Source organism: Coloeus monedula, assembly GCF_965178545.1.
Source record: "Coloeus monedula genome assembly, chromosome: 3".
In the NCBI taxonomy this organism is placed as follows: Eukaryota; Metazoa; Chordata; class Aves; order Passeriformes; family Corvidae; genus Coloeus; species Coloeus monedula.
Window position 1 is genome coordinate 118,897,227 of NC_138783.1, and position 23,799 is coordinate 118,921,025.

Consider the following 23,799-nt stretch of genomic DNA (forward strand, 5'->3'; position numbering starts at 1 on the left):
ATCCTCCACTGAAGGAAAGGGAAATAAAGCTCCTGAAAGCCAAGCAGAGCTGCCACTGCCACCGTTGTGTTGAGAAAATGCTTTGCTTTTGCTGCCTCAGGGAAAAGGCATCACCAAGGCAACAGGGCTGGATTTGGTACTGATGATGGGATTTCTGGGATCTCTCCCAGAAACTGCAGGAAAGAGGAAACTAAAAATAATAATAATAGAACTAATTTTAAAATACAGGGTTTTTCAAGTGTCTCCGTGAGAAAATCATGCTCCAGCCCACGTTTCTTTGGCTCTCTGCCACATTAACCACACCATGAGTTGCTCTTATTGAGGTCTAATTGCAAATCACAGGAATTTTGCACTTACTGTGGTGCTGGGATGGTTCAACATCACTGAATAAACACCCACAGGCTGTACCTCTCTCTATTAAATCAGGATTTCCTGGTGTTTCAGTTGCTTCCTGTGCAAAGGAAAAAAGAAAAACAGAACAAGCCAGCAGCTGCTGTCCAGTGATTTCCAGATCTTTTGGATTCTGTTGTAAAATCAAACCACGAATTTTTCAAGTTTGCCAAAACATTTCCAAGAAGCCAAATTAACGAATTTTCCCTGGCTGCCCACAATGTCACATGGGGTTTTAGGGGAATGTTAATTATAATACAATGACAGCTTTAAGGGTTGAGTGGTTTTTGTGATGGGAAAACAAGACAGGAATTATCACCTGTGATGAAAACTAGAATTTCCTAAGGCCACCACTCCTCTCAGGTAAGTCCTGCCACAAAAACTGCAGGTAATTTTGCTTCAGTTCCTGGAAATGTATTTAAAATAGTCCATGAGCAATCACTGCAGCAAGTCTTAGGGGAATTCAGATTATCTGGCACAGGCAGCAATGGCAAATAATTCTCTTTGGCCAAAAGTGGCACTTTGGATGTTCTGGGATTCCTAAAGCACACCCCTGCCCTTCTTCCTTGGGTGCTGCAGAGAGGGAAATTTGGGGGAAGGTGGGAATTTAGGGAATGGAATTGCAGTATTAGAGAATTTTCATTTTATTCTGGTGTATTGTGGTCAGATGGGTTAAACCTATCTGTCAGGAACTTTCCAGGCTTCAGAGAGCCATGGGATGGTTTGGGTTGGAGGGACCTTAAAGCCCAGCCGGTGCCAGCCCTGCCATGGGCAGGGACACCTCCCACTGTCCCAGGCTGCTCCAAGCCCCAGTGTCCAGCCTGGCCTTGGGCACTGCCAGGGCTGGGAAGACTCCAGCAGCTCCTCTGGGCACCCTGGGCTTTTCACTCACAGGGAAGAAGTGTTCCCAGATGTTCCAGGGAAGTTCCCGTGTCCCGTTTGTGCCCCCAGCCCTGGCACTGGGCACACTGGACGGAGCCTGGCCCTGTCCCTTTGCCCCTCCCTGCAGTGTCCCTGGGCATGGATGAGACCCTGGAGCCTTCCTGCAGCCCCAGCTCTCCCAGCCCATCCCCACAGGAGACGTTCCCCTCCTTTCACCCTCCCTGTGCCATTCCCTGGTGGCTCCGGGCTGTCCAAGGCTCCTGCTCTGGACGTGGAGCTCCAGCTGTGGCCCCGCAGGGCTGAGTGAGGGGGACCATGGAAGGGAAGGTGAATGTGCCCCAGAGCTCCCTACATTCCCCATTCACATGGAACGATCCATCCCCAGGGGCTCCTGATCTCATCCTGGGGGAGCTGCCAGCAGCAGAGATGCAGATGTGTGAGAGGGGCCAGGGCAGAGCACCCAGCCCAGCTCCTGTGCCTCCCCTTCCACAGGACACCGAGCTCCCAGCAGAGCCAGGAGGAATCCCATCCTCGGGCACCCGCAGCCGCACAAAACCCTCCCAAATGCACGGACAGACCCTGCTCCATTCCCCTTCTGCAAAGGCTCCCCACAAAAGCACCCGAACCCCACATGGATTCACCACCCAGGAATTCCCTGCTACCACTTAATCTCTGTTTCTCACCTGGGTCAAGGATGTGGCTCTGAAATAATAATAAAAACGAACAGCAAAGAAATAAAACCGAATCAATTCTAAATAAATACAAGTAATATATAAACCAAAACCTAATCAATTATAGACAAATAAAACCTAATAATAAATAAATAAAACCTAACCAATTATTAACGAATAAAACCTAATAAAGAAATAAATAAACCCTAATCAATTATAAATAAATAAATAAAGCCTAATAATAAATAAATAAAACCTAACCAATTATAAACAAATAAAACCTAATAAAGAAATAGACCCTAATCAAATCTAAATAAATAAAACGTAATAATAAATAAAACCTAATAAAGAAATAAATAAACCCTAGTCAATTCTAAATAAAGAAATAAAACCTAATAATAAAGAAATAAAACCTAACCAATTATAAACAAATGAAACCTAGTAAAGAAATAAATAAACCCTAATCGATTCTAAATAAATAAATAAAACCTAATGGTAAATAAAACCTAATCAATTCAAAATAAATAAAACATAATAAATAAAACCTAATAAATTATAAATTAAGAAATCACTCCTAAAAATAAGTAAACAAGCCCTAATCAATTCTAAAAAAATAAATAAGTAAAACCTAATAATAAATAAATCCTAATCAATTACAAAGAGATAAATAACCCCTCAAATAATAAATAAATAAAACAAAATCAATTCTAAATAAATAAAACTTAATAATATATAAACCAAAACCTAATCAATTATAGACAAATAAAACCTAATAATAAAAAAATAAAACCTAACCAATTATAAACAAATAAAACCTAGTAAAGAAATAAATAAACCCTAATCGATTCTAAATAAATAAAACCTAATAGTAAATAAAACCTAATCAATTCAAAATAAATAAAACATAATAAATAAAACCTAATAAATGATAAATAAAGTCACTCCTAAAAATAAGTAAACAAGCCCTAATCAATTCTAAAAAAATAAGCAAGTAAAACCTAATAAATAAAGAAATTACATACTTGTAATAAATAACAAATAATAAATACAAATAAATAAATAAATTACAAATAAATAATAAATTACAGAGAAATAAATAACCCCTCAAATAATAAAGAAATAAACCCAAACCAATTCTAAATAAATAAATCCTAATGATAAATAAAGCCGAATCAATTACAAATACATAAAACCTAATAATAAATAAAACCCAATGAATTCGAAACAAACAAAACCTAATAATAAATGAAGCCCAAGCAATTCTAAAGAAATCCTCCTGGTAAATGAGCCCTGATGCAGCACAAAGAAGTAACCAAGTAAAGCCCTGACAGCTCCGAGCCCGCTCCCAGAGCCCGCTCCGAAGGCAGAAGCCGCGGGCACGTCCCAGCCACGGGGTCCGCTCCGGTTTAGAGCCAGGAAAGCAAAGCAAGCTCAGGCTCTGAGCATAAAGAACCTGGAAGGTTCAAAATAGCCCCAGAAACGAGATTAAAACCAAACGAGGCTAGATGTTGTTGCCAAAAAATGGATGTATTTTATTTGATAGTAAAAGAGACAAAGAGAAGGGAAGAGAGAGAAATAGAAAACAGAAGGGTGCGTGGGGAACAGGGAGAGGGGTTGGATGGAAGCCCATCACCCATCTGAGGGTGCCAACGACGTCTCGTTGCTCCCCTCCATCCGCCCTGCCGGTGGGGAGGGTCCCCCGTGGGCGCCGTGGCCACGCCGCCACACGCTGCCCCAGCCGAAGGGTGCAGAATTCCGTGGGTTAATGCACACTTTGGGCCAGCTGGGAACGCCCACGTGCCTCTCTTGCAGGGGCCGGCTTGACGCTGTCCCTTGCAACACTGAGGGTCTGCTGCATCATCTCTGGTGCTCTGGTGCAGGCTCTGGGGGCCCCTGTGCTGGGCCATGTCACCCCTTCTGCTGTGGATGAGCTTCCTCCCCCCGGTGAGGCCCCCGCAGCCGGGCTCTGCACAGTGCAGGATGGGCAGTCACTGCGGCTGTGACCTCCGGCTTTTCCAAGGTACCCAAAGCCTCTCCTCCCTCCACCCCTTGGTGCCAGCCCGGGCAGCTGATAGCCCTGGGGCTGTGCTCCTCATCTTGGAGGTGTTAAGCCTGAGCTCCGTGAATATCCCCAGCCCTGAGCTGTTACTTTATCTTACCTTCATCAGCGAGCAGTGTCAGGCCTCGGGGCCCCATTCAGGGTGTGGGAGTCTTCTGCAGCTTTTGTAATACAGTTTTAAAAGTCTTTTAAGAAAATGTTTAAGTCATAAAATATAATATTTCAGTCTCTGACACACGGGAATCACCCGCAGACCTTGGAGCCCTCTGAGCCCCCGATCCCCCCACACCAAACTCCTGCCCCCCTCGCCTGGAAGCTGACACTGAGTTCACCCCACAACACCAGCATGGATGAAGCAGTTCTGGCTTCAGAAATGCCCAGTCTGAGCAATGTCCCTGCTCTTTGAACCGTCCGCAGGGAGAAACCCAACTTCAGGAAGGGCATTTGGAAGGATTCCGACATTAACGGCACGAATCCAGCGAAGAGATCCCAGAGCTGCGGCATCACTTAGGCTGGGAAAGAGCTCCGAGCTCATCCTGTCGGGAATATTTTGAACAAGGAAAAGGAAACCATCTCCAGGGCCACATTCCTCAGAAAGACCTTGGAACTGAACAAACCCATTTCAACGAAGTTCCTTTATACTCCGTGATAAACAGTTCTGTGAACTGGGAAATCTCGGTCAAATCCTTTTCCCAGTATTTCTGGATACATCTGAAAAATCAGAGTGAGGCTGACTTGGGTATTGAGGACCTTAATTTTCCGGTTTAAATAGGAGTTACTAAAATATTAATTAAATATTATTATTAAAATATTCATATTAGGTATTTAAATACCCATTGAATCAAGGAGTTTTTCCATCTCACAGTTCTGGTTTTGCTCCTTCTGGCCGCACTGGAAAGAGCTGATACAAGATTTTCTACAAGCCCACTTAGAGCAAAAAATACAGTAATAATAACAACAAGAAATATCCATTCAGTAGCATCTATGTGGTTCTGCATTCCAGAGGAAAATGTGGATTGCCTGTGAATTATCCTGCTTCTTTCAGGAACATTCACTGGGTGCTTTGATTCAAAGCTGGCAGAGAAATCCTTCCCATGAATTAACTTTTGTCCAAATCATGCCCCCCCTCCCAAGACAGCCTTCATTCAATTTGCAGGCGATATAATTTATATGTGATATTCCATGATATCCCTCACATTGGGTTTTTCAGGAAGGACAACAACTCCTGGAAACTTCCCAAATATCCACAGGGCAGCTTCCATGCCACTACCCCAAAAACACACAGAACCAAGAAGGGAAAAGAAGCAAATGTGCAAAATTTATTATGTTCTTCAATGAACATAAATAAACACAGTAAATTTATAAAATTAGGTAACGTCTTCAAAATTATAAAAAAAAAAGGATATATCAACAGCAAGAGTTCCTTGTTAGAACAAACAACAAGAGCCCATGGGATGCTCAAACACAGCTGATTCCAAAGCAGTTTCTTCATAAAAAAATAAGGTAGCTTAAAAAAATGACTCTGGAAGACAGCGGAGTCAGTATGGGAAATAAGGAATATGGAAACTGAAATGTTGCTGCAGCACATCCTGATCATTTGTCCAAGGAAAAGTCTGTTGGCAAGACAGGACTAAGCTGGGAAAGCTTTGAGTGCCAAGCTCATCCCTCTGCTAAAGGCATTTCCTGAATTCCACGTGGGTCCTGCTAATTCCAGAAAGAGTTTGGAGAAATCTTAAAGCTCATCCCATTCCACCCTTGCCAGGGACAGGGCCACCTTCCACTCTTGTCCCAGGTGGCTCCAAGCCCCAATGTCCAGCCTGGCCTTGGACATTCCAGGGATGGGGAGTGAGACACAGAACAAGCACTGGGAGCATCCCCAGCCACATCCATGAGGAATGGCACCAGGAATCCCGTGAGGAATCCGAGCCTCCTCACTGCTGCTCCTTTTGCTCCCTTGGCACCTTTAGCTCTGGGCCTGCTGAGCCAAGCACTGCCCAGGGGCTGGAAGTGTGACAACTCCACAGGATTGTGTCCAGCATGGGTTTCTCTGGCTGTGTAAACACTGTGGGAGTAACTCCACACAAAGCTCAGAAGGAAGCAGCTCTGCTGGAACAGGAAGGGTTTGCTCAGCTCATCGGCTTCAAGTACAGGAGGTGCCCAAAGCTGCTCCTGCTGCAGAAGGGTGGCCCTGGCTGGGGTGGGGCCACCGGGGCCATTCCCACCCCAGGGTCAGGAGCTCCCCCCGGCAAGGGCAGCTCTGGAAACCCAAACACAGCGATCCCAAAGGCCACAGTGTCCCCCTCAGGATCCCAAAAGTCACAGTGTCCCCCTCAGGATCCCAAAGGTCACAGTGCCCCACTGGGGATCCCAAAGGTCACAGTGTCCCCCTCGGGCTGGGGCTGGCATCGTAAAGAGGATTGAAGTGTGTGTGAAGTTGCCAGTCCCACAGATGTGTTTTGTTTTCCCAAAGTTACACCATTTCCTTTTCCAGTGTTTCTTTGGATCCTTTGCTCCCGGAAGTGTTGTCATCGTTGGAATAATTCCCTGAGTCTCGACTGCTCTGTTTGGAATGGTTGTAGTCTGTAAAATCAATTTCATTTCCCTCTTCTGTGATCATGGATTCAATCACACAGCAACTTTCCACTGCTTCCTCTGCAGTGGACAGGTAAGGGCTGCTGAAAAGTTGTGCTCCAAACCCCTGAGGAGAGAAGCAGAAGGGGAGGAGGTGAACATTCATAAATAATAATGATATACTGATTTAAGTAATTAAATACTAATTCTGCTTAACACCGCAGTCACACAGATCTGATTTATCAGATTCTTCCCTGGGAGGGTGGGCAGGCCCTGGCACAGGGTGCCCAGAGCAGCTGGGGCTGCCCCTGGATCCCTGGCAGTGCCCAAGGCCAGGCTGGACATTGGGGCTGGGAGCAGCCTGGCACAGTGGGAGGTGTCCCTGCCATGGCAGGGGTGGCACTGGATGGGCTTTAAGGTCCCTCCAACCCAGACCAGTCAGGGATTCCACGCCCATGTTGAGCAGCCTCGTGTGGTTTTCTACCCCTAACACACCACTTGTTTCCCCAAATTCACCAACTCAAAATTAGGGATCCTGTAGGATAAAGTTTAGTTCACAGGATCCCTGAGGCTGGAAAAGCCCTCCCAGCCCAGCCAGGCCCAGCTGTGCCCCATGCCCACCTTGTCCCCAGCCCAGAGCACTGAGTGCCACCTCCAGCCCTTCCTGGGACACCTCCAGGCATGGGCACTCCAAACCTCCCTGGGCAGCCCCTGCCAAGGCCTGAGCTCCCTTTCCATGGGGAAATTCCTGCTGCTGTCCACCCTGAGCCTGCCCTGGCCCAGCCTGAGGCCGTTCCCTCTCCTCCTGTCCCTGTTCCCTGGCAGCAGATCCCAGCTCCCACCTGCACCTACAGAATCCAACACTAAAGGGTGACTCCATTTTATCTCAACCCTTTTCCTGCTCTCACAGTTGTCAGTCACCACGGAATTGCAACATTTCCTGGATTAGAGCCTGAAGAGGCCACACAAGGACTAAAGGAACTTCCAGGTTTAGAGGTTTCAAGACACACCCGAGTGTTGCCCTGTTCATTCTAGAACCTCCTAAGCACCACCTGTGCCAAGCTGGAAACTGGACAAAGGTCTGGAGACCACTGTCAGAATCTCTACAATGACCTCTGGCTAACCCACAAGACCACAGGATGACAGGTAAACATTTTCTCATGATATTTAAAGTTAATCTTCCTAAAAAGAAGCTGTTTAATGAGTGGGAAGTCCGAGCTCACCTCGATGTTCGGGGGGGGCTGGCAGGAGGGGAAGAACACGTATTTGATTTTGCTGTAGGCTTGGTAGAGCACAAAAACAAGAGGGGTGGCCACCAGCAGGACAACCAGCAGGGCACCCATGAAAATTCCAAAAATGATCAGAGGTAAAGATGTACCTAAAATTGGGAATAAAAACCATTCAGTCGAGGTATTCAGAACCAGCAGAAATTAAAGCACAGCTCCAAATGTGCTGCAGAATTTATCAAATGATTCAGCATTTCCACATCACCCACCCACAGGCACCAGGGGAAACTGATGTTGAGATCAGCATCATCTGAGATAATTTTGCTTAAAGAAGCCACAAAATTCTTTCCAATACAAGAACACAGAACCAACAAGGTGGGAAGAGACCTCCAAGATGATCCAGTCCCACCATCACCCCAGCACCACCAGCTGGGGGTGTTCAGCTGGAGGACAGAAGGCTCCAGGGAGAGCTCAGAGCCCCTTGCAGGGCCTAAAGGGGCTCCAGGAGAGCTGCAGAGGGACTGAGGACAAGGCATGGAGGGCCAGGAGCCAGGGAATGGCTTCCCAGTGCCAGAGGGCAGGGCTGGATGGGAGATTGGGCAGGAATTGTTCCCTGGGAGGGTGGGCAGGCCCTGGCACAGGGTGCCCAGAGCAGCTGGGGCTGCCCCTGGATCCCTGGCAGTGCCCAAGGCCAGGCTGGACATTGGGGCTTGGAGCAGCCTGGCACAGTGGGAGGTGTCCCTGCCATGGCAGGGGTGAGAATTAAATGATCTTTAAGGTCCTTCCCACACAAACCATTCCATGATTCCATTAATATCTCAACAAACTGAAGGGAGGTTGGTGATGCTAAGATTACCAGACACCAGCAGCCACTTCCCAAGCAGCCCAAAGGAGATAATCAGGTCTTATTTTATGATCAAAGAATGGAAGATTTTCACATTGGGATATAAAAACATGGGAAAGACAGGGCATGGTCTGTCTTGAAGGCACTGCTTGGGGTTTAAAGAGATTCATTGAAATAGCAGGATAAGGGGAAGAGTAAACCTAGTAAAACAAAGTATTTATCTTATTCAGGTAAAAAGTAGCATTTGGTTGTTTTTAGGCTTGATATGACCCAGCAGCGAGGACCACAATATAAATGGATCCTAAATGTGAGCCAGGCATTGCTGTTACTACATTTTCTTAGCTTTAAGGCAGTTTGGAGAGTCAGAAGTTTTCCTAGTGTTAATAAATCTTGTGTGGCCAATTACCCTCACCACAGACCTTGTTCCTCTGTTCTGAGTGCATCCACTCTCACTTCCACCAAGGTGAGCTTTCAGCCCTAACAAATCTGATTTATCCTCCCTCTTCAGCACAGGAGATTCCCAGAAGGATTAAGACAGTTTCAAGGATAAAATACCCCTGAAAATGTGGAGTTTAGTGATTCCCTGCTCCCTCCCAAGATAAAGGACTGGGAAGTGAAGCTCCCTGCCCAGCGAGGTGCTCCCAGTGCTGCCAGGAGTTCTGAGCTGTGAGATCTCCAGTGAAGGGGCAACAATTGCACTCCCAGAGGGGGAACAATTAATTGCCTGGCTCTGCCCACCTGCAGGGGTCTGGATGCACTCCTGCTGGCTGTAGGCACTGCTTTTGTTGTAAGGCTTTGAGACGGCCTGGACTTTGACACAGTACAGCGTGGAGGGGGCGAGGCCAGGCACTGTGGCTATGGTCTGCTTCACCTCCTTCTGCTCCACCTCCTCCTGGGAAAAGGGGAAAAAGGAGGGATGAGATCACGTGGACAGCACAGGAATCTCTCAAAACAGGTGAGAATGGCAGCCTCTGATGGAGAAGGAATTCTGTGAAATGTCAGACACTGCTGCAAGCCCAGAATCACCAGGGCTGGAGAGACTTTCGAGCTCATCCAGTCCCACCATCACCACCCCAAGGGCTCCATCCAGATGCCTCTGGAACACTTCCAGAGCCTCCACCACCTCCCTGGGCACTCAAATTAAATAAACAAACCATCCCCTCAGTTCCTAAGCAAAATTCAGGAAACACTTCCTGGGCAAGAACCAAGTGCTTCCCCCACTCTGAAATGTCACCATTCCAAGTTTCCAGGAAACCCCTTCCTGCTGCAGTTTGTTTCCTTCTCTTCTTCCCCCCTTCTACCAATTACTGTGAAACATTTTACCCTAAGAAGTACTTAAAGAACGTGGAAAGATCCATTAAAAAGTGAGCTAAAAGCATGCAGGGCTTCAGTGTTTGATGAGCTTTTCCCACCACACTGCACACAGCCACATCCACGTAAACTGAGGTTTTAACCTATCACTGGCAGATAAAAATCACACTGATCAGACTTCTAAAAGAGTTACATTAAAATCTCAACCACTGGGAGATAAAAGTCACAGTGATCAGCTTTTGTTAGAATCTTTCATTCAAAAAACCCAATAAATGGACTTTTGTTGAGACTGGTACACCACAAATGTGCTTCTTTCGGAAAGGAGAGACTCCTAAGGAGAGACTCTGTCTTAGGGAGAGCTGAAACTCGGGATTTAAGTCAGAATCAATTTTGTATTTAATTAGTTCATACCTCCTCATTTGAGACGTTCTTCCAGTACAGGATCCTGTAGGACAAGTCATAATGGCCATTCATGACTTCATTCTCAGCTCCTCCTGGAGGAGAAATAAGGATGTGGAGCAAAGTGTCACTGAGGTCCAGCCTTACACCAGGGGGGCCAATTCCATCTGAAAACAACAAACAAACAAAAAAAAAATTAAAATCCAACTGAAAAAATACAACTAAAAATATTGCATCAAATACTGTCAGTGAAATCCATGATAGATTTTAAGAAACACAAGTTAAAAGTCAAATTTCATTATTTTATTCAGAATATCAAGTCCTGAGAAATATTTCAATTATTTTCACTGTTACCTTATAAAAAAATTATTTCATTATTAAGATTTTTTTCCAGGAGAGATGATATATGGAATAACTATTGATTCCAACCTCAGGAAGTGGAATATGACCCCACATAACACAGCAACATTTGTTGATGCTTATGATGGATAATTGCAGGAAGCAAAACATTTTAGTAAAGTGATATTTCTCAAAAGAACAAAAAAGGGCAAAGCTAAAAACTACAAACTAAGAGATAAAAACTAAAAATTGTTATAATTTCCCTTTGGAGACAGTTACAGATTTTTGACTTAATGTCACTATCATGGAAAAGTGGTTTTTCCTGGGCTCTCCAGGGTTGTGTGTCCACATGACAGAGTCAGCAGGGGCTGGAGCCCCAGGAGCGGCTGAGGGAGCTGGGAAAGGGGCTCAGGCTGGAGCAAAGGAGGCTCAGGGGGGACCTTGTGGCTCTGCACAAGTCCCTGACAGGAGGGGGCAGCCGGGGGGGTCGGGCTCTGCTGCCAGGGAACAGGGACAGGAGGAGAGGGAACGGCCTCAGGCTGGGCCAGGGCAGGCTCAGGGTGGACAGCAGCAGGAATTTCCCCATGGAAAGGGAGCTCAGGCCTTGGCAGGGGCTGCCCAGGGAGGTTTGGAGTGCCCATCCCTGGAGGTGTCCCAGGAAGGGCTGGAGGTGGCACTCAGTGCTCTGGGCTGGGGACAAGGTGGGCATGGGGCACAGCTGGGCCTGGCTGGGCTGGGAGGGCTTTTCCAGCCTCAGGGATCCTGGGATTCTGTGCAGTGTGGAAGAGACCTTAAAGCCCATCCATGGCAGGGACACCTCCCACTGTGCCAGGCTGCTCCAAGCCCCAATGTCCAGCCTGGCCTTGGGCACTGCCAGGGATCCAGGGGCAGCCCCAGCTGCTCTGGGCACCCTGTGCCAGGGCCTGCCCACCCTGCCAGGGAACAATTCCTGCCCAATCTCCCATCCAGCCCTGCCCTCTGGCACTGGGAAGCCATTCCCTGGCTCCTGGCCCTCCATGCCTTGTGAAATCCCCTCTCCAGTCTCTTGTCAGCTTACACAGACATTTGGCACAAGTTTGCTGAGCAATGAACACTGAAGGAAACAATTCCTTACTTGTTTTCAGAGGATCTACTTTAACATCTCTGGAGAAACAGGATTTGTTGTGTCCCTCCCTGGCCTGCACTCGCAGATAATAAAATCCAGTGGTGGTGATGACGGAGGTGAAGTTGCACCAGGTGCTGCTGATGTTCTCACACCCAGGGACACTGAGCCACTTGTCTGAGTAATCCTCATTGAGGTCCTTCATGTACCCACTGCAGGAGAGAATTCCAGAGTTTTGATGTGAGGTCTTTGAACCTCTAAAGAAAATCATGTTTGCTTGTGCTACACTTGGCTCAGTTGTGGGGGGGGGAAAAAAAAGCCCCTATTAATAAAAAGAATCATTTTAATATGAGACATTTCTGAGTAGAACAATGGAGATAAAAGGGCCAAGAAATACAAATCAGGGCTTTAACCAAGCCTCAGCAGAGAAAATGACATGTGGGGTGGACAAGTTCTGAAAATCCAAATGAAAAGTTCTCACGTAGCTTCGTGCAGTCCATTATTTCCTGCCATGCCAAAAGAATTCCCAAGGAATGCCAGGGGGATCCCTCCTCTTCAGTTAGGTGCTGGCCACAATATTTATGCAACAGCTGGAGATTGAGACATAGGTTTATAGAACTGCATCTTCATGGGATTTTCTGGATGTGATTCAATGGGTTTTTATGGGATATGATGGGGGGTTTATGGCATTCCTTGTTTTTTTGATGTAGTATGATTTTTTAGGTGATTTTCTTTATGTGATACAGGGGCTTTTTCTGTGATATGATGGGGTTTGATGTGATACAGAGGTTATTTCACACGCCATGGTGAGGTTTTTATATGGCTTGATGGAGTTTTTATGTGCTACAACATTTTTTAATGTGATTCAATGTGTTTTTGATGTGCTACCTTGGGTTTTCTCCCCTATTTGGATCTTCCCAGAAGAAATCCAAGCTGTTGACAACTGAAACCTCCAACACCTGCATTTTTACTCCCTTTTACTCATCTAATTTCTTCACATTCAAACAGCCACAGAGCGATTCAAGTTTCCCAGGTTTAAAAATGTTACTGAGCATTTAGGATTCCCTCCCATCAGGTGTTTCACACTCCCAAAAGAAGCCCAGTCCCCTGAAATTCCAGGATCAGACGTTATATGGAATTCTTTTAACAGCCACATGAGCCATTACTGTTCCAGTTAACACACGAAGCCACCAAATACTAAATTTTAACTCCTAGGAAATATTTGCAAAATGCAAGAAATGGGATTTAAAACGGCAGAGATGGGAATGGCTGAACTCACAAGAGGTACTGGACGTTGTAGCTCCCCTGTTGTCTGCCCTGGTTATTCCAGAGCAGGTGGAATTTCATGTTCAAAGCCAGGACACTCAGGTTGGTTGCACACAGAAGGTCATTCACTGCCCAGGGGGAAAAGGAAACCCAGAATTACCAAAAAACTTCCTATTATGGACAGCGAATGGACATTTCTCATGTTAATAATGAAAATATAAACATTATTCATGATAAAGATATCACAGCCTGTGACTTGCAATGTAAAGCATCATATTAAGCCTTTAATTAAAAACCCAGCTAAAAATCAATTCAGAAAAAAATCAAAGTACACAAATGTTGAGAGGAGCAGAAATAAACTGGTTTGGGAACAACATAAGCAGAAAAATGTATAAAATGCACGTCTGTATTTATTACATGTTCTAATCACTTCATTTTCAGTATTTTATTAAAATATGAATGTATCAATTATTTTACTATTTTATTAAAACGATTTAAACTTGCATGTATAAGTTATTGTCATATTTTATTAAAATACATATGTATTAATGATTTTAGTATTTCAAAAATACACATGTATTATTTTAACATTTTTAAAAACACAGATGTGTATTCATTAATGTCTTTTATGTATAAAGTAATTTCATTTACCATCAATTACTTCCATTTTGATGTACCATCAACTAATTATGATGTACCACCCTGTCCAATCTAATATTTGACTTTCCACCGTTATTTTTTCCTAAAATAAGCATCTAAAAGCACATAAGCAAATTTAATTTTACATCACAAGGTGGCAAACCGCCCCCTCAAAGCCTTTCCTCTGCAGCTGTAACAATCAATCCACCAAGGATTATGTAAAACCAATATTTTTTTAAGCTCAGCTCAACTTTCTAGGCATTCACTGAGTGCCAAGTATCCCGAAGGCTTTTGTTTTGCTTTTCCTCCTGATTCAGTCACTGATTCAAAAACAGTTTTCCAAAACACAGAAAGCAGTTGTTGTTTTCACATTACAAATTCAGGGCAAAAAAGCTTTTTGTACTATTAAAAACCCTACCTTTGACCTATTTTGTGTTGATCGAGAAGGGTAAATGTATATATCTTTTTATACCAAAATGAGGAGGAATTTGGCCCTTCTGCCTGTTTTGTTGCTTCAGAACAACTCACTCTCTGCCAGTTTAATCTGAGCCATCATTTGCAGATAAACTGATTTCCTGGGTACCTTTCTGGGTGGTTTTCACACAGCTGATGGGGCTGAAGAAGCCTTCCTTTGCCTCCATGGGGAGATTTGCTTGAACTTTGAAGCAATAGGTGGTGTCTGGGGCAAGGTCATCAATGGTGTCAACAGGGAAAATATTTTTACTCTGCAGCTGGAAGAAACAACCACAAAGAGCCTGTGAGGGGAACTGCGCTTCCCCAGGGAGATTTGTGAATTGTCATTTTGCAGGGTTTCAGCCCATTTATATAATATCCCACCTGAAAAGGTAACATGGAGAAAGCAGGGCAATGTTTGAGCTGGAGAAATCCCACAGGGAAGTTTCCAGTTTAGCCAGTGACTGAGAGGAAGGAACATTTTGAGCTCCTTTGCCATGGAAGTGGGGAGGGAGTTGGCATGACCAGGAATTCACCCCCAGATATTCCAAAGTGAACCCCGCATTCCCATCCCTGAGTCACCCAAACACTCCCCTCTCCTCTGCCACCTCCCTGCTTTTTGTTTCCCAGACTTTACATGACTTGTGGACCTTGTGCTCCTTTAATGTGTAATCCCAAAATCCCAGAGGTGGGAGAGCCCTCCAGGATCACCCAGTGCCACCCCAGCAGCACCAGCAGCACCCCAAAGCCTGTCCCCAAGGGCCACATCCAGACTCCTCCTGAGCACTCCCAGAGACAGTGACTCCAGCACTCCCTGGGCACCTCATCCCAAGGCCTCACCACTCTGGCAGGGAATTTACTGTCTTTAATCTCAACCTCCCCTGGTGCACCTTGAGGCTGTTTTCTCTTGTCCTTTCCTCATTCCTGTGCTCCCCCCCGGCTGCCCCCTCCTGTCAGGGACTTGTGCAGAGCCACAAGGTCCCCCCTGAGCCTCCTCTGCTCCAGCCTGAGCCCCTTTCCCAGCTCCCTCAGCCGCTCCTGGGGCTCCAGCCCCTTCCCAGCTCCCTTCCCTGCCCTGGACACGCTCCAGCCCCTCCAGGTCCAGTCTGAAGTGACGATTTTGATCTGATCTCCAAAAAGAACACAGATTGCCCTTCAACTCCTACCCTAATTTAGCTGACACCCATTTCCCTAAAGAAGTTAAAAACGAAGAGTTTCTCCCCTCTATTCACAGGAGAGCTCTGGGTGCTCTGCAGGACACACATAGTGCCTACGAAACCAGATCACAATGACAACACCTTAAAAAAAAATCCCTGGATCAGGGTAATCCCAATAAAACAATCATACAGTAAGAACAAAATCACCCCACCAAAAAAACCCCCACCCCCAACTTTCAAACCACACAGGAGCAGTTACACAGTGACAGAACCAAACAATTCAATTTCAGAGCATGATTTAAAGTCCATCTCTGACAGTTCTGTTAAATAACAAAAAAAGAAGGGCTCATACCTGAGCATGTGATGAGTTTTCCCAGAAGACCAGGTTATATTTAAAACTTACATCATTGATCCATATTTTTTTCATCTGATTTGCTTCTGGAGGAGAAACCTTAACTTTTATGGCTCCATTTGTGGACTGCAATTCCAGTCCTGGTGGACCAATCTGAGCTGCAAATATGGAAGGAAAAAAAGAAGTTAAACATGTCTACCTGGAGAAAATACACCCCAAAAGCAGTTTACAATAATAAACCTGAAATACTTGCCTATGGTATCTTATTTTTAATTCTTTTGTATGATCACCTACACCATCTTAAGTTTTCATGACTCTCAGGCAGTTTCAAATAGAAATTTAACCTAACAACCAACTACCATCACCTGGTTGTAAAAGCAGGTAAAATGAAATATTATCAGCAAATGTTTTTAAAAAAAAATCAGCATAAATCATTCTTAAACCTGCAAGGCAAGAAACTTAGCTCAGTCCAATAAGTCCAACATCAAAGGAGGGCTTCAGGGCCACACTGGAACCACTGAAAAGTCACAGACTTCCAGAGAAAAGGTTCTTGGAGCAACCTGGGATAGTGGAAGATGTCCCTGCCCATGGCAGGGGGTGGAATGGGATGAGCTTTAAGGTCCCTCCCAGTCCAGACCAGTTTGGAATTCTACAAAAATTGACTATCAAAAAGGATTTTTCCAAGAAATAATCTGGGAAAATACAGAGCGACAGGAAACTCAGTCAGGAAACCAGCACCACTTGGAATAGATTTCCCTTTCCAAAAAGACGGAATTGTAACATTCCATGACCTGCAGATGCCTGGTGTTATATTCCTGTTGGGAAAACCACCCTGTCCTGCTGTAACCAGCAGTGGAAACCACACATGGTTTTTCCACAATCCCTAATCCCAGAAGGTTTGCGTTGGGAGGGACCTCAAAGCCCATCCAGCCCCATCCCTGCCATGGCAGGGACACCTCCCACTGTGCCAGGCTGCTCCAAGCCCCAATGTCCAGCCTGGCCTTGGGCACTGCCAGGGATCCAGGGGCAGCCCCAGCTGCTCTGGGCACCCTGTGCCAGGGCCTGCCCACCCTGCCAGGGAACAATTCCTGCCCAATCTCCCATCCAGCCCTGCCCTCTGGCACTGGGAAGCCATTCCCTGGCTCCTGGCCCTCCATGCCTTGTCCCCAGTCCCTCTGCAGCTCTCCTGGAGCCCCTTCAGGCCCTGCAAGGGGCTCGGAGCTCTCCCTGGATCCTTCTCCTCTCCAGGTGAGCACCCCCAGCTCTGCCAGCCTGGCTCCAGAGCAGAGGGGCTCCAGCCCTGGAGCAGCTCCGGTGCCTCCTCTGGCCTCTCTCCAGCAGCTCCAAGTCCTCCTGATGCTGTTCCCCAGGGCTGGAGCAGCTCTGCAGGTGGGGTCTCAGCTGAGCACAGGGGCACAGGGGCAGAATGCCCCCCTCAGGTGCTAAAGGAACCCAAGTGCTCCACAAGCCCCGAGCTCGTACCGATGAGATCCGGCACCATCTCCAGGATCCCGGACCAGGCAGACGCCGCGTGCCCCGCCCGGGCCCTCACACGCACGTAGTGGGCATCGTAGTACTCCGAGATGGCCGAGGAGATGTCACACTCCGTGCCAGCCACAGCCTGGCACCCCGGCAGCTCCCGCCAGCCCCTGTCCTTGAGCTCCGACCTGCAGGACACAGAACAGCCCCAGGACAAACCCAACCCGCAGTTAAACCCCTGAGATTACTCTTCCTTTCTTGTTAACTTTAATAAACATCAGCCCTTTCCATGCTGCTCTAGCACCAGCACCAGTGCAGTGTTATCTCCTTAAAAATTATCCTGCAACTGCCAAAATGCAGAATTACATCCTCGGTATCATCACATTTCCTAGTCTGGCAAAGGTTTTATAGTTCATTGGAAGAAATTTTAAAGTCTTGACAGAAGTGGTTAAAGTAGCATAAAACCAGCAAAAAACCACTACTTACAACATGAGCCAGGAATGCAAATTAAGGGAATAAATAAAACCACAGAGGTGAGAAGTGGAGTTCAGCAACAATCAGGTTTTCAGCAGCTCTTTTTTTAATTAACACACATCCACACCTCAGTAAAGAAAGAGATTTATACAGACATTTAAAATGTCCTGGCCAAAAAAAGGAGGCACAGACGTGAAGCAGTAATTGTTTATTCTCAACTGCTACCTTGTCTTTCAGACCAGTCTTACTCTTTTAAAAGTAAATCTATCTTCAAAGCAGCTGTTCTCACCTACATATTGGAAAAGAAGAGCTATTTTTTAAAAATCCAAAATCCCAGAATGGTTTGGGTTGGGAGGGACCTTAAAGCCCATCCTGTTCCATCCCTGCCATGGGCAGGGACACTTTCCACTCTCCCAGATGGCTCAGAATTTCAATAATTTTACCTCGGAAATGTTCTTCAATATTTACTTGTCAGGGAGGTGCCACAAAATGTCTGTGCTAATGTGTGCAAAAGGACTGGAGTATGAAGCAACTGAAGGAAAGCACGGAAAGCTTTTAAAACAAAACTTCAGTCATTTCATCTGGGGATTAAACTTGCTGCTGAGAAATGTGGGTGAACAAACACTGGCAAATGAGTTAAAAGTTACACTGAAAATTTCTTCAAATCCTCTGTGTGTGGCCACAGTTTAAAAAAAACCCAAACCAACAAACCAGAGAATAAATAAATCCATATTCCATTTGTAGGTGTGCCAATAAATCTTCTGAAAGAACCCTTCTGGTAATTAAGCATTACCAGCAAGCTCTGTATTTATCACTGCCTTTATCACACAGGGAACAACCTGACTTCTCACAGGAATGAGACAAACTCAGGCCAGCACCAGGAGCCCACTCCATTCCAAGACTGCATCTTCCCAGCCTCCCCCTCCTGGCTTCCCAAAGGCCCTGGAAGCTGCAGGTGGAAGCAGCACAGCAGTTACTGGAAGTGCTCAGGTACACAGAGAGGGCTCAGACGTTCCTGGCTCCGAGCAAAGGCACTCACAGCTGGAATTCTGCTGAAAAGGTCACATTGGGATCATTGCCGGGGTAATCCCAGCTCAGAGTGAAATTGGTGTTCACAGCATAGACCCGGACATTCTCTGGGCTCTGCAGGCTGCTCTGGCCTAGGAGAAACAACAAAGTTGATAAATTAAGTAAAACATTACAATAAAAAGCAAATAAAATATTAATATAAAATTAAAATAAGATTTAAAATGAAATTTAAAATAAAATAAAACAATATCTATACAATATGTAATATGTAATGTATAATATACAATGTATAATATACAATGTATAATATACAATGTATAATATAATTAAATATAATATATAATAATATATATAATAATATACATAATGATATAATAATATAGTATTATAATATATTATATTGTATATAATATACAATATACAATATAATAAAAATTAAAACAGAATAAAACTAAACTAAACTAAAATTTTAAATAGAATAAAATAAAATAATTAAAAAGTAAAAAACAAAGCAGATATAAAAATAGAAAATAAAATAAAAATGAATAAGAATAAAAATAACATAAAAATACTTAAAAAGTAAAAGACGATAAAAATAAAATTAAACATTAAAATAGAAATTAAAGATATAGTCAAAATTAAAATAAAATGCAGTCAAATTTAAATAAAATAAAATATACATAAATAGAATCAAAATTAAAATAAAATACAAATAAAATTTTTTTTAAATGTAAAAATGAAAAATAAAAAAAAAATTAAAATAAAAAAATATAATACATCTCTTGGCTTTGCCTTTCTATTTTATCTGTTGTGTGTTATTAATTACTTCCCAGTGGTTACCATTTCCAAACCACATCTGAAACCCCTGGAATTGCTGTTTGATATCAATCTGAGATTTGATTGTGTTAAGAAGAAATCAGAACCAATAAATCCTATTTCAGCTGGGCAGTCAAAGTCTCTTTGGACAATAATGGCTTATCCTGAACCTGACTTTGGGAGAGGCTCTTCATCACAAATGCTGTTCCTTATTCTACACAAGTTCTCTTTCTACAAAGGGAACGTGTGGAAAACGAACAGACTGAATTCTGCAAAACCCTTTTGGGAAATTAAGTGGGATCCACAGGCTGCAGATTTTGGGAAATAACTCCTGAAAGCACAAAAAACATGAAAGCCAAATAATTCAATAAAACCTTGTGGCTCCCACTGCAGAATTTATTCCCACAAGGCAGGAATTTGTTGCTCTTCAGACAAAAATAAACCCTGAGAATGCCAAAGGATATTTGCTCAGAAAATAAGAAAACAAAGGATAAAACAGACTTTTTCCCCAGATATTTATTCAACAGATGGCTACAATTCAGCCAAAAAGTTTGTGACAACAAGGGCCCCACAGACTCCAACTGATAAAAACCTACTAGGTTTCAATGATTATAGTATTTTTGTTTGCCTTGGGTAGAAATTCAAATAATCAGATTATCTTTCCCACCTTTACAAATGAAGCCTTACAATATTCCTTGTTAGACCTCAGCAGGTCTAGCAGATGGGAAAAGGGAGGTGTGGGAGCAGGAAGAAAATCCTGTTGGGATCCATGTTCTCAGCAGAGATTTTCTCCCCAGTTCCAAGAACAGGGTGACAGAACAAACCCAGTCCATGTTTTAAGCCAGGCCAGTATTTTGTAAAGCTGGGAAATACCCCGGGAAAGGCAAATATCCTGCTCTGGATACAAATAATGTTATAATACAATGTTTTAATTACAATATGGCACTGGGAGAAGCTACAGTAATCCAGTCCTGGAGTAGGACCACACACGGTGAGTCAAATCCCAGAACCCCAGAAGTTTTGGGTTGGGAGGGACCTCAAAGCCCATCCAGTGCCACCCCTGCCATGGCAGGGACACCTCCCACTGTGCCAGGCTGCTCCAAGCCCCAATGTCCAGCCTGGCCTTGGGCACTGCCAGGGATCCAGGGGCAGCCCCAGCTGCTCTGGGCACCCTGTGCCAGGGCCTGCCCACCCTCCCAGGGAACAATTCCTGCCCAAAATCCCATCTGGGATATGCCCTCTGCAGTCCCTTCTTTCCCTGGATATCAAGCACATTCTTTTTTATTTCAGACATACTTGAAAATTATGTTCAACACAACTCACAAGCAAGAGGAAGCTGAAGGGCAGCACCAATTCTTTAAGTTTTCCATTTAAGCCAAATTTCCAGCTTCCTGAAGGAATTTTTTATTGCTCTTTTTTTGTATTCCTTCCAGATGGTTCAACTTACTTGAAGCAGTGTAAAAAAAATCACAATAAACTGGCTGAGATTTATTAATGGAAGTCTAATTTACAAGAGACATGACCTAATCTTTTCCTTCTAATAAGCAGTGCCATGCCCTGATACTTTTGGGGTTTTTAAAAAAAAAAAAAACAACAAAACAATCCCTTGTAGTTGTTGTGTAGAAGTTTTATTTTTTCCAGATCTCATATTTTAACCTTACTCTCTTTGCCCTGCACATTTCCCTGTTCAATTCCACTGCACTTGTTTCCTGGAGTACTGATCCAGTTTTTCAGGATCCTTCTTGATCCTTCCCACTACAGAAACAAATATGTGATCCAGTCATCCATCCTTTCACATATTTCCCTATTTCCAGTGAGTTTTGTGCTTGCTTCCCTAAATTAATTTTAAAAATCAGTAATTTCCCAATGAACAGCTATGCAGGGAGAAAGGGGCAAACTCAGTGATGTTTAATTAGCAGAGAAATTTTGTGATTTAGGTAGTAACTCGATATGCAAAGAAAAACCTAAAAATCAATACTTCTTCCTGGTTTATTTTATTAAAGATTAAAAGCCAAACATTTAAAACTAATTGCTGTTTGTTCACTTAAGCATGGTCACACTTTGGTTCTGAGAAACCATTATAAGAGATTAGACTTCTGTGGGAAGAAGAGATGGGAAGAAGAAATGCTTTTAGCACATCTGCCTATCTCCTTGCCCTGTCAAATTCCAATAAACTGAAACAAACCCCAAACTGTTCTAATACAGAAACATCACTACTGCATTTAACAGACTTAAACCAACACTGCCAATAAACGACGGTTGAAAATAACAATGATTATATAATAAAATCTATCGAACAGCAGAAGAAAGCAAGAAATGGCATCAGAGCAAACCCTGCTATCAGGGGAAATCCCAGGAAGAGCACATGATGCTCGGTGCTTATGACATCCCTGCGTGCAGGAACCAATGGAAAATTGCAGTCAACATTTCAGCAGAAGGAGGAAGAGGAGGCCCTTTACATGTGACACCAGGAAAGGCTCTGGAGAACCCGGGAGAACTCAGAGCCAGAGCTTTATCCTGGAGCAGCAGCACGGGGAACAGCTGGGCTTGGCACAGGGGAAAGGGAGAGGTCACTGCAGCAGAGCAATTACTCCAAATTCCAGAGTTAGAATCACCCACTGGTTTGGGTTTGGATCTCAGAGCCCATCCAGACCCAGGCTGCTCCAAGCCCCAATGTCCAGCCTGGCCTTGGGCACTGCCAGGGATCCAGGGGCAGCCCCAGCTGCTCTGGGCACCCTGTGCCAGGGCCTGCCCACCCTCCAGGGAACAATTCCTGCCCAAATTCCCATCCAGCCCTGCCCTCTGGTAGTCTAAAACCACTGTCCTTTGCCCTGTCACTCTCTGCCTGTACAAATAGTCACTCTGCCCTCCTTTGTAACACTTCACAGCACTTCCTCTTTGAGCAAGAGGTTTTGGGCAAGAGTTGTTTTTTGCTGTGTAAGGACAAAAGACAAGGCACAAGCTCCTGCCCTGCGAGTCAAAACCCCCATCCTGCCATCCTGCCTCTCATTTCCTCATTTATCCTTTAGACTCTGCCAGACTGTGACTTCCAAGCAAAACAATGGGATTCCAAAGCTCTTTGTCCCACGCTGAAGTTGCAGCCGGTGCAATTCACCGGGAGCAAGTGGGACTGAGATGGAGGAGAGGGACTGTCCACAAGGCACGGAGAGACAGGAGCCAGGGAATGGCCTGAAGCTAAAGGGTAGCAGGGCATGGATGGGAGATTGGGCAGGAATTGTTCCCTGGGAGGGTGGGCAGGCCCTGGCACAGGGTGCCCAGAGCAGCTGGGGCTGCCCCTGGATCCCTGGCAGTGCCCAAGGCCAGGCTGGACATTGGGGCTTGGAGCAGCCTGGGACAGTGGGAGGTGTCCCTGCCATGGCAGGGGTGGCACTGGATGGGCTTTGAGGTCCTTCCAACCCAAGTCACTCTGTGATTCCAGGAAAACGCCGGAAACACGACAGATCCTCATCGACACCGCTATCCCACCCCGCATCCCCGCCGAGCTCCGGCACCGCAGCGGGACCCGCGCCCCGCTCCACCCTCGGCCCCGGGGAGGGGGCCCCGCACCGGCCCCGCTCCCTGAGGGCTCCCGGGACCCACCTGCGCAGGGCAGCGGGGCCGCGACCAGCAGCAGGGGCACCATCGCTGCCAGCCAGCGCCCGCCCGGCACCCACAGCCGCCGCTGCTCCGCCATCCATCTGCCCCGAGGCTCCTTCGTCCATCCCTCCCTGGGCTCCTCCGGCTCCGCCGCCGCTCCATCCCCCGGCTCCGCCATCCAGGGCAGCGCTGCCGGAAGCTCCACCGGCGGCGCCTGCGCAGGAGCGGTCCGGGCGCTGTGAGGGGTGGGCGCGGTCGGGGCTGTGCGGGCGCCCTGAGGGCGGTCTAAAAGCGCTCTGGTGACGGTGTGAAAGCGCCCTGAGGAGGGCCAGGGCTGTGTGAGGGCGGTGTAAGGGCGCCCTGAGGGCGTCGTCGGGACCCGGCAGCCCCTCCCGGAGCTGCCGCCCCAGGCGATGGGAGGTGTGGCAGTATCAGAATATGCCGAGTTCGAGGGACACGCGGGGATCACCGAGTGCACCTCCTACCCCTGCACAGCACTCGGCACACACACAGGGGCACGGAGATGCTCCGGGGATGGAGCCCCTCTGGAGCCAGGCTGGGAGAGCTGGGGGTGCTCACCTGGAGAGGAGAAGGATCCAGGGAGAGCTCAGAGCCCCTTGCAGGGCCTGAAGGGGCTCCAGGAGAGCTGCAGAGGGACTGGGGACAAGGCATGGAGGGACAGGAGCCAGGGAATGGCTTCCCAGTGCCAGAGGGCAGGGCTGGATGGGAGATTGGGCAGGAAT

At 45.9% G+C, this 23,799-nt stretch overlaps 1 protein-coding gene across 1 annotated transcript; it reads right to left on the bottom strand.

The window, feature by feature from the left end:
• Positions 1-5,408: 5,408 nt before the first annotated feature.
• Positions 5,409-23,220, bottom strand: IFNAR1 (interferon alpha and beta receptor subunit 1). The gene is made up of 11 exons (XM_082278459.1): positions 23,060-23,220; positions 18,654-18,774; positions 17,144-17,328; positions 15,662-15,819; positions 14,283-14,430; positions 13,074-13,188; positions 11,807-12,006; positions 10,366-10,520; positions 9,382-9,535; positions 7,797-7,951; positions 5,409-6,700 (listed from the first exon to the last, which is right to left on the bottom strand). The coding sequence occupies exons 1-11, from the start codon at positions 23,151-23,153 to the stop codon at positions 6,473-6,475; spliced, it is 1,713 nt and encodes a 570-aa protein (XP_082134585.1). The 5' UTR covers positions 23,154-23,220; the 3' UTR covers positions 5,409-6,472.
• Between the last annotated feature and the right edge of the window lie 579 nt (positions 23,221-23,799).